An 18,930-nucleotide genomic window follows, 5' to 3' on the forward strand; every position below is an offset into this window, starting at 1 on the left:
TTAACAAACGTTTTTGACAGACTGCGCCAATTTAAACTTAAATTACAACCCGACAAGTGCGAGTTCCTAAGAAAGGAAGTTTCATACCTAGGCCATGTCATCACTGACAAAGGTGTGAAACCAAATCCTGCAAAAATAAGTGTGATACTGGATTTCCCCGTACCAAAAGTTCCCAAGGACATTAAGTCATTCCTTGGACTTGTTTCTTATTATCGCAGATTTATTCCAGACTTGTCTAGTATTGCGAAACCTTTAACAAATCTATTAAAAAAGAATGTAGAGTTTGTATGGTCAAATGAACATCAGTTAGCATTTGAAACCCTAAAAAACAAACTCACAACAGCACCACTATTGACATATCCTGACTTCTCACGACCATTCGTTTTAACTTGCGATGCATCTAATTATGCTATTAGCTCCATCCTTTCTCAAGGCGAATTAGGGAAAGATAAACCTATCGCCTACGCATCTCGTACACTTAATAAAAGTGAGTGTAACTACAGCACAACGGAAAAAGAATTACTTGCGATTCTTTTCGGTTGCAAGACATTCCGCCCATATTTATATGGTAGGAAATTCCTGATTGTTACCGACCATCGCCCTTTGCGTTGGCTATTTAATCACTCTGATCCCAGTAGTAAACTCCAAAGATGGAGATTAAAATTGGAGGAATATGAGTATGAAATTGTCTATCAGAAAGGAAAATTAAATAATGCTGCTGATGCGTTATCGCGTTACCCTCCACTTAAATCTGTTAATGCCATAGATCCTATTCCTAGCACTTCAAGGCAAAATGTTAACTCACCTGATTCCGACAAGTCAATAAATTCAGATGATTTAATCCAACTCGAAGATCTCATAGATCCACTTGCTCCACCTGCTAGCTTACCAGAATTAGGTAATCTTGATGACCTCGATAATTCAACTAACCAAAACATACCATCATCAAATCCAACAATACCAATCGACGGCTCAAATTCAAGAAGTCCAAATATCCTAGATGGTAACTACTCAGATTTCCTTAAAATTACCTCAAAAGACTTCAGTTCTAATGCAACTATCATAGAACATAACGAAAGTTTATCTAAAACCGATAAAAAATATATTGTCATCCCTACATCCATAGATATGGATGAATCCGTCCCGTATGTTCAAGAAGTTATATCTAATATTCCTAATTTGAGTGAATTTTCCCTATTAGAAAGAACCCTATTCACTTTTCTCAAATACGAATCCGAAAACAAAACGTATTATTTCCTCTTTACTAAAGTCAATCATTTTGATACCTGCACTTATGAAGATATTTACAAAACTCTCAAATCCATAAGAAATGAGCTAATAGTTAGTCTTGCAGATCAAAACAATCCCGAGATAGCCATCTCAGACTTTAGCAACCCCTTTGATTGTCATCAATACCTAAAAGTTTACAATATAATATTATATTTATTTCACAATTCGAAAATAAATGTACATATTTACAAAAATTCCATCATTTATCCGTCATTAAGTGAAATCCCTAAAATCATGAAAGAAAATCATGACATGCCCATCGCCGGTCATTTAGGTTCCGCTAGAATGCTAAAACGTATTCAAGAAAAGTATTACTGGAAAAATATGCGATCAGACATAGAAAACTATGTGAAAAAATGTCCGCAATGTCAAACTAACAAAGCCCTTAGGAAAGTTAATCGTGCTCCCATGCAGATTACATCTCTTTCCACTCGTCCTTTTGAACGCGTAGCATTAGATATTGTAGGTCCTCTACCGGAAGCCGGTAACGATAGGTTTAAGTTTATCTTAACACTTCAAGATGACCTTACCAAGTTTTCAACCGCTTATCCAATCACCAACACTACGGCTGAAGAGTCATGTGAATGTCTAGTCCATTTTATCACGCTATTTGGAATACCCAAAACAATTTTAACGGACCAAGGGACTAACTTCACAGCAGAACTGTTTAAACAAACCTGCAGACTGTTAAAAATCAAACAGTTGTGGAGTACCCCTTATCATCCTCAGACCCAAGGCGCTCTTGAAAGGAGTCATTCCACCTTAAAAGAATATTTAAAATCCTATGTAAACGAAGAACAAAATAATTGGCACCGCTTTGTATATACAGCTATGCTTGCCTATAACTCCGCTATCCATTCGACTACTCATTTCTCCCCTTACGAACTCGTGTTCGGAAATAAACCATACATACCAGACTCTGTCTATGAAGAAGCTGCAAGCGTAACTTACCCTGATTATGTCCGTGTGCTACAAAACAGACTCAAATACAGCCGAGCTAAAGCTATAGAACACATACAAAAATCTAAAGAAAGTTCAAAAAACTATTACGACACTCGTTCAAGGCCAATCAAATATAAGGTCGGCGACCTTGTTTATCTGAAAAATCATCTACGGCTTCGAAAAGCTCTTTCACCAATATGGAAAGGCCCGTACAAAATAGTAAAAATACACGGAAATAACACCGCGTCACTCCTAATAAATAGGCGTCATGTCAAACACCATTTTGATGAAATGAAATTGCATACTAGCAACAGCGTATAATATACTATACTATATAATCTAATAACTTACAATCACCTTCCATTCCAGAATTGGTTACATTTACCCGTCCCTGGCATCAAACAGACAAAATTATATCCAACCAGCATCTGACAACGCAGGCATATACTTTGATCCTATTGGTTCTCTAAAAACCACTGATGATACATTAGATATTATTATTCCAATAGATATATCTTTTATCCAACCACATCTAGATAACATAAGAGACGTTCTAGGAACTTCAAAATATCTATGTAAACAAAGTAATGCATATTATGAAAGCGAATGTCATTATCTGTTTCAACCATTGTCATCCCGTTATTATGATATAGTAAGAGATTTCGATTCTATATCTCACCTCATGTCCAAATCTAATAAAAGATCAGCTTGGTTTGCTGGAATCGGTTCTGTTATTAAACAACTGTTTGGTAATATGGATGAAGAAGACGCTATAAAATACAGCGATGCCATTAAAACCTTAGAAAATGATCAAACTAAGTTAGCAACTTTGATGAAAGATAGTATATTAGTTACAAAATCTACATTAACGTCTCTAAAAGAAATAATTGACCAAATTAGTTCAAATGAAGCCAGTTTAAACCATGCTATCGATACCTTAAACCAGGATATAATTAACATCACTTTAGCAACAGATAAGCTATTAATGAGATCTAAGATATCAGGATTATCAGATATTTTGGAAAGTACTATGTTAACATTATCATTTAAATTAGAAGATATTATTAGTGCTATTATGTTTAGTAAGTCTAATATATTATACCCATCTATTATTACTCCTAAACAACTCTTTGCAGATCTTGTTGATAATTATAGATTTCTACCTAGTTCTAAGCAATTACCTGTACCCTTAATCTTAGATAACATCCACATCATAGAAAACATATCTGATGTATCCAGCTATTATACAAATAACAAAATAATATTTGTATTACAAATACCTTTAGTGAACGTAAAGGAATTTGATCTATATAACACTATACCTTACCCTATTGAGCTTAATGATGTAAATAGCACACTATACTCAACGATAATACCATCCACGAAATATATAGGTATAACTAAAGATAAGTCATCTTATTGCAAAATAGACTCACTTAGCTCCTGTAAAGTTATAAATACGCAATATTATATCTGTGAAACACCTAGTGTGTATTCCACATCTGCAGTCCCTATATGCGAAAGTGAGATTATTTCTAAAGCATTGACTTCTGTCCCACATATTTGTAACACTAAATTCGTAAACGGTAATTTTGAAACCTTTCATAAACTACGTAGAAACCAATGGATATATGTAATAAGCCAAAATTCAAAACTCACAATAGAATGTAATAATCAAGACTTATCTGAGTTTTCTATCCATGGTACTGGAATATTAACTATACCAGAACATTGTATTGCCTATTGTAAAGATAATAAGTTGATACCTCAACATAGTTTAGTAATTAAAACAAAACCAATAATATTACACTTCGATTTAATCAACGATACTTGTTGTAGTGCTACTACTTACCAAAAAGACAATATAAAGGTTCCTTATGTTAACTTAAAAAACGTTAATAATCTAGATTCACTTCTGTCAAATTATAATAAAATAACTGACCAAATTAAAACAAATCTTGATGAAATTATCGAGAAACCTCATATTGTCCTTTACGGTAATTTCTATTCTTATGTTACTATTATAATAAGTTTAGTAATAGCTATTGCTATATTATATAAATTGTATTACTATTTTAAAGCATTTAAAACTTCTAGATGTAAGCCCAAACCTGATAGCACCATAGAGATGTCATGCCCTGATCCTGAAGACATCCCTGCTCCTCGACTCCGAATGACCTGAAGAACCCTTCTCGATCTGGAACTTCCTTCTTTCATCGTCAACTTACCTTTCCACCCATAAGTTTCCTCTTAATCGGGGGGCTGTTATACCCTTCCAATGCACCCCTTCTGGCTGACCCAACAGCTTATGCTGCAATTCCATCAGAATGCTGACACATTACTCCTCATGCATCCATCCCACTCATCCTCAGTCGTCTTCAAGCCTCCATCCCGTGCACTTGCCTATTGCACTCGCGATAATATTGTAATAATTGAAATAAATTGTGTTGGTGTAATTTCAGTAAAAGTGTTTCCTTTTTTTTAAAAAGAGTTTCCTAGACCGGTTTCTAACAGAACGCACGCAGAGTTGACGCATTGTAGGGAAGTCAGAAGGTCTATAATATTTGTATATCGTAAGTACATACATGTTTATTTCTATTAATAAAGAAGTAGGTAAGTCCATTTTAAATGATTGTTATGAAATCTTTAATAATTCACAGCATTGGGACTCAATTTAAAAGTCCTGTTCTTGTGATTTCAGTGACAAAAGTTTAACTTTTGCATCTGTATTAAAAAATATTTCTGCCATTATAATCTGAAAATTCTAGTGAGAACTTAGAAACATAGTATCTTACAACTTAATAGTTAAACCAGTGTAAAGAACCTTTCAATGATCGGTCATAGACCCCTAACGTAGTTTAGAGTATTTCTGCTTACAAAAGATATATATTCGACATTTTGTATTTATAGCTTGTCCACAAGTGATATATTAGAAACTAACGCTGAATTCTAATTTTACTGGAGCTACCGCTGAGTTTATTTAATTTATTATCGGCGGATGATCGATTATGGCGGCAGCAAATAATAGGAATCGTTATGATAAAATTATATAAATCTTGTTGTAAAGATGCTTATTATAATTTAGATAAAAAAAGAACAGTCTTTCCTAAAATGCAGTTAAACCACTGAGTAAAAAGTACATGCCGGGGCTGCGGGTTGTTCGAAAGAGATACCGCGGCCCTGGCCCATAAAAAGGCCTACGACGGAAGACGACGGTTTTTAGTCAGTATGAGTAAAAAGTAATACCTAAGTACCTATATGATGAAAGATAAATTGTGGCAAAAAGTAAAGGTACCTATATAATATGTATTATTATGATCACGTTATGTGTGACCAAAAAACAATTTCCAGTACAAATTAACGTTGAAAAGGGATACAAAATGACATAACCAGGAGTCATGTCGTGGCATAATCGGTGTCACTTCAAACTAGAAGTTAAAGATTTCTTAGAAAAAAAGTAATCGAGAGATCATTTCCTAACTTCAAACATATTGAGACTTCTGTATTCACTTACATATGGGTGAAAATAACAATGTAAGAGGCCTCACACCCGCATGGCGGTGGGCCTCATTGCTGTGATGTCATATTGTCATACCTAATGGAAACCATAACTACTTGAAACTGTTAATTACTTTTTTCCAATACAAGACGTCTTTTTAAGCATAACCTTATGTGTTGACATATGTTTTTTTTTAATTCGTTTTGTTTCACACAAAACATTTGGTATCTTTGAACATTTTATCGTGTTGTGTCTAACTCTTTCCACGTGGATGTTCTTTGACATTATTCATGGAATTAAAAGGCCTATAGAATAAAAAAACATTTACGGCAATGTGATTTTTCGCAGTTTCAGATATAAGGCCTACTTACAGCCGCTTTCTGAGCCTACAAGTCTTTTTCATGAAACATGCTATATCTAAAGTATATTCTTTACCAAATCGAACTACGTTATACCCCAACGATGAAAGTCATTTACCTCAAAATAAAATCAAAGCTTGAATACAATTCTACTACGCACTATGATCAGTGGGCCTCACGGCTGCGCGAGCGCCGGTGACGTGTACCGTCGTAATAGCACTGTTTATTAGTTTCACGACGTACTCTCTATATTTATATGTTACTAACATATAGGAAAGCTATGAAACTAGACTAATAAAGGCTTTTCAAATAAATCTTAGGTCATAAATTAAAACTAAGTTACATCAACCTTTCTCTTCTCCATAGGACTAGCAGGGGCACAATTAGGCGTATATTTACTAAATAATATCCTAACAAATCTAGACTATATAATGCCAAAGCAAGGAAATCCCTAGCATCACTTTTAGAAAATAATACCTCTAGCAATTTTTTTTTGTCTTTAGTCAGCCGATGACTTAAGAGGCCTAGCTAGAACTGAATATTTAACTAATCTCAGTACCTATAATATAAACATTTAAATAATAAGAATCTCTCAGCCTCCAGCCTTAGTAGCGTCTCATCAAACTATTAAAAGAAACAAGGTTATCCACCCATCCATTCACAGACAAAACACGATATTCATCAAAACATCCTAGCATACTCTAATATTTGTGTGCGAAAAAATTTCGTACGTTAAACAGTGGGCCTCAACTCCCGCGCAAGTGACGTAGACGTTCGTAATAGCACATTTTATGGCGGCCAAACAGTGGATATGGGTAGAAGTTCCACTGCATTGGAGATGGAAAAAACTTACGACTACTTTTGTCACAGAAAAAGAAGTAGATTGTTGGAAATGACAGTAATCACAAGAATATTTAAGTATCTGTTGTCGTTAAAGATCCAGATTAAACCTGATTTAGAAGAAAATTCTCTATTACGTCATTATTTTTATGAAAAGAAAGTTTTATTAAAATTCATTGTAAAATCGCTCATGAAACAATGTGACGTTAAATGTGTACTTCATGACTTAAACTTTAGTAAATATATTTTATTGTCACAAAACAATCAATATTTATAAAGATACTTACATGAAAATGGATGGATGGATGGATGGATGAAATAGCATCCAAATAGTAATAAGGTGTGACATTTTATTTGTATATTTAAGTGACAAGGCAAACAACATAGATCTAAGTGGAACTTCTGCAATTCATCTGTCTACTACAAATAGTGACACGTATCTCTTGATAATTGACTAGCAAATGTTTTCGTTTCTATGTATTTCTGTATCGTTTATTTAATGTATTAGTCGGCGTGAATTAGTTTACATTATACTGATAGCCGACTAATATTTTGGCGGATACCGGTATTTTTTTTATGCTGTGGCCGGTTTTTGGAATTGACTTTATACCTACCTATCGCTTTTTGAGTGTCATTCTTTATCGAAAACCAATTTATAACATAAAAGTGTTAAATCGTGTGAGGATTCCGCTTCTGTTTGTAAACGGCCAAAAATCTTGCATAACATTTTACCATATTTTTCAATTTTTACAGAGCACTTCTAACAACCAGACAAAACCATAGCAGGATTTATCTATGATTAATATTGCAAATATCAAACAAAAAGCGACCGTCCTTCAGCCACAAACAAATCCAAGATATTGTACTATTGGAAGACCATTAATAAGCTACCCTAAACCGCCCCAAACCTAGTGTTCCGGGCATCAAACTACAGGCCTTCCGAAGATCTGGGTACAAAAAGGGATCGCAGCTACTTGGTTGGAGGACTCTCCAATTAAAGAGGTTCGGTCAAAGACCCCGGGCTTAATGAGAAGTGATCTATTGTACCTATACTGCTTATACTAGCTGTGTCCCACGGTTTCACCCGCGTCCTGGGAGACTGTAGTGAGCAGTGTAGCCCGTGAAGATCAACTAATTACGTATGAAACTTTTTCTAATTCGGTGTGTAAGTTTCAGAAAGTTTTGTGTAATTTTTATTCGCATTTCTTCGAAAAACAGGATAATATTATTTCATTTGCATAATCTTAACTTATATTTTACTACTTCAGTATATATGTTAATCAAGGCACAGTAGGTATTTCATAACAGTGTGAAGTCTATGTTTTGTATTGTTATTGTGGTCAAAAGTCAGCCGTAATACATACAGAAAAATGTACTTGTTTTAATTTACATTTTAACGGGACTTTACTTGATTATTAGCTTAATTAATTATGTTTTACAGCCAGTTTCTTCATCAAAAGTTAAAGCAAAGTAATGTCTAAAGTAAAAGTAACGGTCAAATTCAATTTTTCTATTAGTTTTGCTGTCACTTTAGCCTTGAAAAAACGTATTTGACCGTAACTTTTACTTTAGACATTACTTTAACTTTAACTTTTGATGAAGAAACTGGCCGTTAGTCTCGTGCAACGTATTAAATGTATTTTTGCAAAAGGTTTCCTATTCCCGGATATAATACGTATTATAATAATGTGGAATAGATGTTTTATATGTAAATTGTAAATATTGAGAACAAAGACATTGCCGGATATCGAGATATCTTTATGCCAAATATGTATGTCTATGCTTAAGTTGTTCTACTAAAGTGAAATGTTTTTATTTTAACGATAAATTAAGTTATAGGTATCTAAGTTTAAGATTACGTAACCGAACGTAATCCCGTAACGTGTGACACGAAAATCTAAAATGTAGGCAAACAAAAGGAAAATCGCCAAAAATACTCGGTAGTATTAAAATGTTTAACATATTCAAATGATCCAGTTTGTCTGTCTGTCAAGGTTTCTCCGCTATATCTTTTGTAGCTATAAAATGTTTCTATCGATCACAATGTATTGGAAATTCGTGATAACTTGTTTAAATTTTGGAGTTCTGTTTCTATTTTGAGATTTTTGTAGTAAGATACGAGTTTAAAACGCAGACTTAAAAATAAATTGATAGTAGAACTTACTTTGAAATTCTGCATTTTATAATTATAAAAAAAATATGTTTTGCTTAATTTTTCTGCGACTGCGACACATTTTTTTTTTCACCTAATCCTTTTAACTCATTACTTTTGTTAAAATCTCTCAAGGGTATTGTTTTACTATAAGAACTTATTTATCCAACTTTTCCTTGTTTGTCCGTCTTAAAACCCTTAAAAAAATTCTTCAGGAGAACTTTATTTTTCAAAAATACACGCTACAACATGTCAGACACAAGATTTTCTATTTTGTTACAAACTGGTCAGGAGTGACAGACTTTGATCTGATGCCAAGAGTCGAAGGAAACGCAAGAGCCAGTCTAGACGATAGGAAATTACAACTGACAGACTTGTTTTGAGAACATTTACAAATTAACGTCTCAATTTTTTCTCGACATACTTAGCAAGTAAATTTTTAATATCTTACTAAGCCTAAAAAATATTACGAAATGGTATCTATCCCAAAAATTAATTACTATTTTTACGAAAATATTCCGATATGCAAATATTTTTTTAAATTGTAATATTTATTTTAAAAAGGTCTATCTGTGGCATTAGTTCCAGTCGACTAAATTTTAATGTCTTCTAATAGATAGAATAATTATTTTGTTACGTATATTCAACATCCGCAATATAAGTACCACGTTTTGGTACATACGCCCAACTTTCTAGAAAAGTGTTTTGACAGGATTTTATTTTTATACTTATTATGAATATGGTCATCTAACTTGGCTCTAGTAAAGCTGGCCGTATTATTATACCTTCTAGCAATATTACTTCATATTTGAATACTACAGCAAACAAGGAAAGGCAATATTTAATATCAATAACACAACATAAATAATTATAATTTAAACTAGGGCTGCCATCCGTCCGGGTTTCCCCGGATTTGTCCTCGTTTGGAGGCCGTCCGGGGGCCGTCCGGGCGGGGTTTCAAGAAGTGTCCGGGGAAAACCCGGACACTTTTCATGTAAGGAAGCACCTCATTGAATTTAAGTGTATGTTAATAGTAAATGGATTACAAATTAGGTATTACTTTGCTTAAAAAATCGTACTTGTTCGGGGAAAAAATGCGATTTACGCCAAATGTCCGGCAGCCCTAATTTAAACAAACACTTCGAAACACCTTCATACGCGAGCATTTCATCCCTTACAAGGCAAAACACAATAGCTACCACTCTACCTCGCATCCCCTTTGTACATTCCCATCCATCAAATAGAACCGATCAATTGATACGAACATTGTTTATAGGAACCTTCAATGAACAAAGATCAATGCTCAGAGGGTATTTCAACCTTGAAAACGTACGAATTATATATAGAAAACATCACAATTATCTAATGATTGCTCAAAATGGCCCTACTCCCTTCCGTGCCTCGTAACACGACCGAATTATAAACACACCATCTAGTACCAACGTAGTAAAATTCGCGTGTCTTCTTAATTTCGACAGGTTGGCGGACAAGGCCAAACGGTGTAATACTGTGCGTAAAACATAAGAAAAAAATATTGTACTTCATTAACCAGCAAATGCGTGATGTTTGGTGGTCAAAGATTATGTTGGAGATGCGACATTTGTTTGAATATAGGTTCATTGTATCTTCATTTCTAGACGACAATATTCGTGAGTCTTGCAGCTGATTTAATAGTTATAGTTGTTGTCAGTTCGTAATCGATTGGTGTGTGTAAGCGTTTTTATTAGTTTATACTAAATAGTATTTGCAATATAAAATTATTTATTCTCGCATATCAAACTATTTTTTATTTAAATTCGTAGTATAATGAAACACGTGTTTTACGACAACATACTAACCTTATCTTTATTTCATTTCAAACGCTGCTTTTCAGAGGGAAATCAAAAGTATCTAATTATGAAATTATTTTTATTTCAAAGCTTTTATTCAATGCAGCCATTAAGCTTAATAGTATTTTTTGAAATTCTATTAATAAAAAAAAACTCATATTAAGAGTTTAAATGACGTCTTTCAGTAAATTTCCATTTTTAGGCAAAACGTGTTAAAATAAAAAAGTCGTTAAGATTAAAATAGTTCAAAACATAGCTATGAAATTAACGTTCATTTATTTTTATAGGTACTTAAAATTATTATGCTACTTAAAATTTACTTAAATAATAGATTAATTCAGGTATAAAACAATTATTTTTATGTAGGCAAGTGTAAAAATAAGTAGGTGCCTTTCATAATAATTGTTAGAAACCGTTGGTTATTCATTAACTGATTGGCGCCTCTGATTTGCATATCATTCTAATCTATGGCCGGGTTCAATAGTCGGGGCGCGTGGCGGGCGCCCAAACTCGAAGTTTGCGTCTGCGCAGAATACGAGAAAACATAGAAAATGTTCGTGTTATTTATGTGTTATAGACAAAATTATACACTTAGTAAAAATCTTTTTAAAGTTTTGTCATTCTGAGTACATTGATGAAGTTATTTATTTTTTACTCATTTCTTATAATATTTTGACCTATAATATTTTAATATTTCTAACACTTTCCAAATTAGATCCCTAGCATTAATTCCAATCTACTAAACGTAAATGTATTCTAATAAACAGAATAATTATTTTGTGACGTATTACGTATTTTCCATTATACCACGTTTGTTTCATAAATGATGTTGAATTTTTATGAGCAGATTGGCATTATTCGCCATTTCTGTTGATCAGTAAATGAATAATAGGGCAATATTCAAATGTCCTCCTATTTTTTTTCATACACGGATTTAGAAAATTCTTCTTCAAAATACGATTGTATAACATGTTTATGTGAATTTATTAAAAGTGCTGGTAACAGGATCCCCTCAGTTAAGTCTATATTTAACCCCGGAGACAGGGGCGGCGTACACCCATTCATTTTAACTGAAACTAGGTCACCGCCCTATTTATAGTTGTTTACTTTCAAACAAAACTAAATACGAATAGTAAACAACATTTAGATGAATTTGTTTTTCAACAGTGTAGTTTGAAACTACTTATTCCTATAAATGAAAATGCTGACGATAAAGAAAGGTAGGTATACAAGCTTAGAAGCATTAATTGTAAATTATTTATTTTATTTATTCCTTAAAATTCGTTTACTGGTATGTAGGTCCGTATTTTGAATCATGTTTACTTCTTCATGTATCCGTATTCTTCGATCAATCCAGTCAAACTCCGAGTATCCTTCTACTTTCAACGCAATTTCCACCAAAACCTCTTCACTAAAACAATTCCAAGCAATGATGTAACCTCAAACACCTGTTTATTTACCTCAAAAACAAGCTCAAAATAAAACGTTAAAATCAATTAAGCTCGTCAACTAGCACAAAATATTACCACCAACAGAAGATATTTCAAACCATTTCTCTAAAACCCCGACTATTAAAATACCTGCATCCTGCAGATTAAATAGTCGGCCGACAGTTGACCACATAGCAAATATATTTTTAAAGAAAATCTTGAACCAATAAAAGTCTTCAGTCGTTCTGATACCGGCTAAATACCCGATCCTTGTAATGTGCGTACTACCATTCATCCCCCATCACTCATTCATGCTTGATCTCTCTCCGGTCGTGTCGTATTGCCGTCCCATTGGGCTATGAGAGTGAAGGAATAGGGAGTGCACCTGTGGCTGCGCAAATGCTTGTGCACTATAATATGTCCTGTGCAGTTGGCTAATCTCCTTATATGAGAGCAGCCGCCGTAGCCGATAATCGGATAGGAGGACATCATCATCAATCTTCACTTCCATTCATCTTCATACTGATTTACGAGCCCAAACAAACTATCGGCCGACTAAAAGTTTGTAGTGTGCTAAACACCGACTACTATGCTTATAGATAGCAACTTCCTCATGTTCGGTAAAGACCTAAGTGTTGAAACACAGATCTCAGATTATCCTAGTGCTGATATAAGGTAAACTGAAGTCTGGATTTTAATCTAGAAGTTTACACAATGTAATGGATGTCGGTGTCGATAGATAGTAACCTTCTTGCGATGTTTCGGAGCTGTTACAATTTTTTTGCAATACTTACTATGCACAGTCATTTTTAGATGTTTTTCTTTGGCCTATGTTTTTTTTTTGTTGAAATTGCTAGGATTTTTGGGTAGAAATACTTTGATATTTAATGTATACGAGTAGTTGACATAGGACGCACTATACCTAAACTACGGCTCATCGCACTGCGATTAGATCAGCTAGAAATGAAGAAACAATATGTCCATTTCTTAATATCTTGGCTCTTATGATCCACAAAATTTTATGTACTTTTAAACTATAATAGCTATGTCATCTCCTGTTTTTATTACATAGGTACTTTCTCGTTTATTTAATATTTGAATGCCTGAACTTGATTGACAAAGATAACGCTTTGTTAACACCAACTCATTTTCTGCAATAATATTTAGCTATTTATATTCATGAGAAAGACGTATATTCAGAAGCAAAAAACTTAGTAAATAAACATAATTAAGGAAAGTTCAGAAACACATGGAGAGTTATATGTATTATTGTAATATAATGTATGTCGGAGACTGTCATTAGTACGGACACTAAACGTCACGCAAGCGCGCCCTCTGGTGGCGTTACCGGTGAAACAACATTTTGGCGCGCTTGGCAGAGTCGTGGCGGTCAGCGTGGCGTCCGCGGTGCTCAGTCTTGATCGAGTCTTGGTCGAGGCTTCGTCGAGTCTTCGTGGAGTTGTCGCGTTACTGCCTTTCGTTACGTGTAGTGTACCTAGTGTTATTGCCTAGCGTTGTAGTACCGTTGTAGATCCATATTGTATAGGTTATTGTAATGGTTCTTCTAACCTAACAGACAGACATGTGTTGCTGGGGAGTTTGTTCCGCCACTTCTTCTCCCCAGCCAAAACACATAGGAAGTGGCGAAGGGCGGGCGTTTTGGGGACTGTCTTTTGTTCTGACTAATTTGAATAAACGTTTGAGTTTTTAGTTTGTTTGAGTTTTGAGTTTCTTTGAGTTATCTCTTTGCTTGATTACCCTAACTGATGTCGGACGATAGTGCCATCCTGATGACGCCTCCGACATGTATATCATATCATTTTGGTAACTTATACAATAACAGTACTTCCGAATTCGCGATATTAGATAAGTTTACACCGACATATTTGTTTTGTATTGCGCGTTATATATTTCGATTATTCTCCTCTATCCTCCAAAACAACTATTTCTAGTAACACTTGTAATAGCGTGAGGAGGGAAGGTGATAAGTGCCTTATACCCTCTACCTGCAGACTTTTTTTTTTTTTTTTTTTTTTTTTATTTATTAGGGATAACAAACAATTACACACTTATTAAAAATCTAACAAAATGGTTAAGTAGTATACATCAGTGTGCAACTCACGACGTTATCCACAGCTGAAACAAATAGTAATGTACATCATGCACGAGTAGTTAAAACTAAAATTACAGACTATGAGAAACAGACAATTTTAAACAAGTGAAGCGAAGTAAAACATAAAAAGAAAAAAATGTATATATGTATATCTAAAGCAATGATTGACACTATCTTTTTATAGTTTTAGTGAGAACATTTCTAAATTGACTATGTGTAAAAGAAAAGTCTAAATCCAGATCCGAGGACAAAGTATTATAATTTTTTACCATGCGACACAGAGGCGCGCGCTGTCCAGCGTTAGTACGGCTGGAAGAAACAGCAAACAGTGGACGAGCGCGCACCCCGCGCCTATTGACGGTACGGGGAACTATATAACATAATTGATTAGTTATATCTGAGCAATCATACTTGTTGTTACACAAATCATATAATAGTATTGTTTCTAGGAACGTACGTCTTGCCTGTAGGGTAGGAAGTTTATAGAAATCTAATAAATTTTCATAGGACATAATTTTGCGGTAGCACCGATAATGAGTAGCTTTAAGAAATTTGTGTTGTACAGCTTCAAGATTTTCAATATATATTTTGTAATAAGGGTTCCATATCTGTACACCATACTCTAACTGTGATCTTACGAGTGATTTGAACAAGTGAATATAAGTATTACAGCGTTTAAAATCAATCATACACCTCATAACAAATCCGAACATTCGAAATGCGTTACTTATAATTTTATTGATGTGTTGATCAAGATGTAGCTTGCTATCTAGTAGTACTCCAAGATCCCTAACTGAAGTTACCTTTTGTAGTGGCACATTGTCTAGGTTATATGTCGTCTGAAATACATTTTTCTTTTTGGTGAATGTGACTGCCAAACATTTTGAAAAACTGAGTTGGATCTTGTTTCTTAAGCAGTACATAGAGAATCTGTTTAAATCTTCCTGAAACTTATGGCAGTCATCAATACTCTGTATTTTTTTGAAGATTTTCAGATCATCAGCATAAAGAAGAAATTTAGAATTTTTAAAACAATCGTCTATGTCGTTAATAAATAAGATGAACAAGAGGGGACCCAGTATAGATCCCTGGGGCACGCCGGAGGTAACCCTAATGGACGTCGACTCATGACCTTTGATAACTACCTTTTGAGTTCTGTTTGAGACATAGGATGCGAACCAGCGAAGCAAGTCACCTCGTATTCCATTGTAGGCTATCTTTGTCAAAAGAAGTTCATGATCTACCTTATCGAAAGCTTTCCGAAAATCTGTGTAGACAGCATCAACTTGTATTTGTTTGTCCATACTGTTAAACAGGAAATCAGTGAAGGTCAATAAATTTGTTATAGTGGACCTTTTTTTAACAAATCCGTGCTGTTGTTTTATTATTACATTATTTAATATTGGACTGATTTCGTTATGGACAAGCCTTTCAAAAAGCTTCGATAAAGGCAGGCAAAATAGAGATAGGACGGTAGTTTTCAATGTCGCTTTTGGAACCTGATTTATGAACAGGTGTTATATGTGCTTTTTTCCATATCTCTGGAAATGTGCCCTCCGATATACATTTATTAAATATGATATGAAGGGGTACACATATACTATCTGAGGTCATTTTGAGGTAATATGCCGATATCCCGTCAGGTCCGGGGCCCTTGGTGGTGTCCAGTGATTGTAGGGCCTTTAAAACTTTATCAAGGCTGAATGATATACTGCTCAATAAAGTACAGTCATCGTTATAGGCATTCGTCGGTAACCAACTATTTGAATCAAAAGTCGATTCCTCATAGACCGAATAAAAGAAATCGGAAAACATATTACAGATTTTTGTAGGATCACTAGCGCAGTTACCTTTATAGGACATATTAGAGGGTATACCAGGATTACCCTTACGGTGTGAGATGTAACTCCAAAGATACTTAACGTTTTTATTTATATTATCCTCAACCGAAAGAATATAATTATTGTAACTTTTTTTACATTCCGCTTGAAATCTATGCCTAAGCAAGGAGAATTGCTCGTAATCTGATATGTTGTTGTATGTTTTCCATTTTACCCAAGCATTATTTTTGTTTTTAAACATGTGAATCAGCGACTTAGAGAACCATACGGGGAATTTCGTTGATCTCTTAATAGTTTTTGGAGCGTAATTCTTGATGGTGCGAAAAATAACATTATAGAGTGCGTTTACTGAATCATCAGCTGACAAACCTTTGAAAACATTTAACCAATCAACGTTACACAACTCCTGATTTATTGAATCATAATCAGCTTTATACAAATTGTATTTCGTTAGTGTCGCCCGCGGAAGCGTTCGTATTAATTTATATTGGAAAGTTAAACAGAAAGGGGGGTGATAGCGATCCACTGGTAAAAGTTCAGACTGTGGAACATGCAAGCAGCAGTCGTGATTACTTATAGCCAAATCCAGAATGCGCTTCTTGTGGTTTCTCAAGGAATTAAACTGAAACGCATTGATTAGCGACATAAAATTTACCAAATGTTCACTAGCGCATGAATTACTATCACAAAGCAACCCCTCGGAGTAGTTATTAGAGGGAAACCAGTTTACGTCCGGCAAATTATAGTCGCCAAGTAAGAATATTTCACTAGAGTTATACTTGTCAATATTAGTCAGCAGGCTTTCAAAATGTACGGAATAAACATATTCGGGAGATTTTGGAGGAATATATGTTACACCAATAAGGTATTTATGATTATTGTCACCTGGCAATTGTATAAGCAAATGTTCAATATATGAATCCATGGATATTTCTGTTGACAAGTAAACTGCGTTCAGGGTTTTCATGACGGCTACAAGCACTCCACCGCCCTCCTTTTTATTTGTAGCGGCGCGATTTCTGTCACATCTAAAAACCTCATACCGTTCATCTATGAATTCGCTATCGAATATATGTGGAGTGAGCCACGTTTCGGTTAATATAATAATGTTATAGCTATTGGCTAATATATTCATATATAATATGTTAAGTTTAGTACGTATACCCCTACAATTCTGATAATAAATAGTTAAATTATCAAGCATTACACATATTGAAAATTAAAAAAATATACATTCGGCAATATAGTAATAATAATAAAGTATGAAAAAGTGAACTGTTCAATATATTAGGTGCTAATCTCAATATCACCATAGAATTGTGTAACAACAGTAAAATCGCTCCAAGACACATATAATAAAATAGGCTACTAACAAATACTTTCAAACCTTCAATGACCCATACAATTAACATTTCACTTACGTCATTATAATACTCAGATTTAAATGTAAGACTATTGTTCCTGTTCACATACAGTACCAGTACCAGATTTAATTTTACATATATCTTCTGGCGATCGTATAGCCAATGCTGGTGAGTTATCGGTTTTACGAACAAGTACCGTGCCATGTTTGATCCAGACGTACGTGAAACCATGCTTTTTGGCTGCATCGCGACATTCGCGAAACAACAATTTTCTACTCAAGGTTAAGTGTTCGTGCATGTAGATACGACTTGCTTTACCAGAGAACCCAAGTTGGTCAGAATTGAGGCCCTTTGCCAATCTAAATGCACTCAGTAAGTTGTCCCTCAATATTCGAGAACTCAGCTTGACAATAATGTTTTTTGGTTTATTGTTGTCCTTGAGTGCGTGTGGGACGCGATGAATGGCAATAATGTTCGCTTGACCCAAAGGAAATTTAATGTTAGAACAGATACTCTCCATTAGTTTAATTAAGTTCTCGTTCCGTTTTTCCGGGACATTGCTTATTTCGAGGTTGCAGCTTCTAGCCTGTTGTTCTAATGAATCTATTTTAGACTGTAATCCATTCACAATGTTATTAATAGAATCAAAATTAATCGCCTGCGAAGAAACAGTTTCAAACTGCTTTTTTAAGGCGTTATGCGCATCATCGGTAAACTGGATAGATTCTTTCAACTCAGAGATATCTTGGGTAATAAGAATGTATTTGGAATCCATGCCTGATATTCTGTTCTCCAAAACGGCGTGGTTGTTTCTAAGAGCATTAAGTTCTTTTTTCATCTCTGTAGCAGTTTGTGTTAAGCTGGATAGGTCCGCCCGAATGCTGGTCACATTCTCCGATATCTTCTTAATGCTTTCACTCAGTTCGTCACGCCAATCATCAAGTTTTTTATATATTATCGCAGAAAAAGTGTCAATTGCATCTTGTATTTCTGACTTGGAGGTCAATTCAAATAAGTGTACGATATCTTTACTAATTATTAAAAGCTAGAGTTTAATTGTTGACTGTCAGAAACTGCTGGTCAGATTTGATAATTTTTTTGCAGTGTTAGTTAGCCCATTTACTACCTATATATACCTATATATAGCTTTATCTCCGGGAGCCTTTAGTAGTACTCAAGAGGCTCGAGAGAAGAAGAAGGCAGAAGCTAGTGATATATTTCAATACTATCTTAACATAGAGCCTACGTTCCAAGATACACGAATTCTTATT

The 18,930-nt window shown here is 34.4% G+C and overlaps 2 protein-coding genes and 1 long non-coding RNA gene across 3 annotated transcripts in view; all 3 read right to left on the bottom strand.

The window, feature by feature from the left end:
* Positions 1-18,930, bottom strand: part of LOC124634237 (immunoglobulin superfamily DCC subclass member 4-like) — a 188,498-nt gene that overhangs the window by 142,271 nt on the left and 27,297 nt on the right. The window lies entirely within an intron of this gene.
* On the bottom strand, positions 14,356-14,878 carry LOC124634241. Its single transcript, XR_006984836.1, has 2 exons — positions 14,724-14,878; positions 14,356-14,477 (listed from the first exon to the last, which is right to left on the bottom strand). It is a non-coding gene; the product is annotated as an uncharacterized LOC124634241 (long non-coding RNA).
* LOC124634239 lies at positions 17,590-18,917 on the bottom strand. Its single transcript, XM_047169698.1, has one exon. It carries the CDS (start codon positions 18,495-18,497, stop codon positions 17,748-17,750), a length of 750 nt encoding a protein of 249 aa, XP_047025654.1. The 5' UTR covers positions 18,498-18,917; the 3' UTR covers positions 17,590-17,747.

The sequence above is a fragment of the Helicoverpa zea genome, chromosome 11 (assembly GCF_022581195.2).
Source record: "Helicoverpa zea isolate HzStark_Cry1AcR chromosome 11, ilHelZeax1.1, whole genome shotgun sequence".
In the NCBI taxonomy this organism is placed as follows: Eukaryota; Metazoa; Arthropoda; class Insecta; order Lepidoptera; family Noctuidae; genus Helicoverpa; species Helicoverpa zea.

Bases quoted from the DNA above. Each gene is read 5' to 3' on its own strand.
- LOC124634239 (XM_047169698.1), bottom strand. From the start codon at position 18,497: ATGAAAAAAGAACTTAATGCTCTTAGAAACAACCACGCCGTTTTGGAG.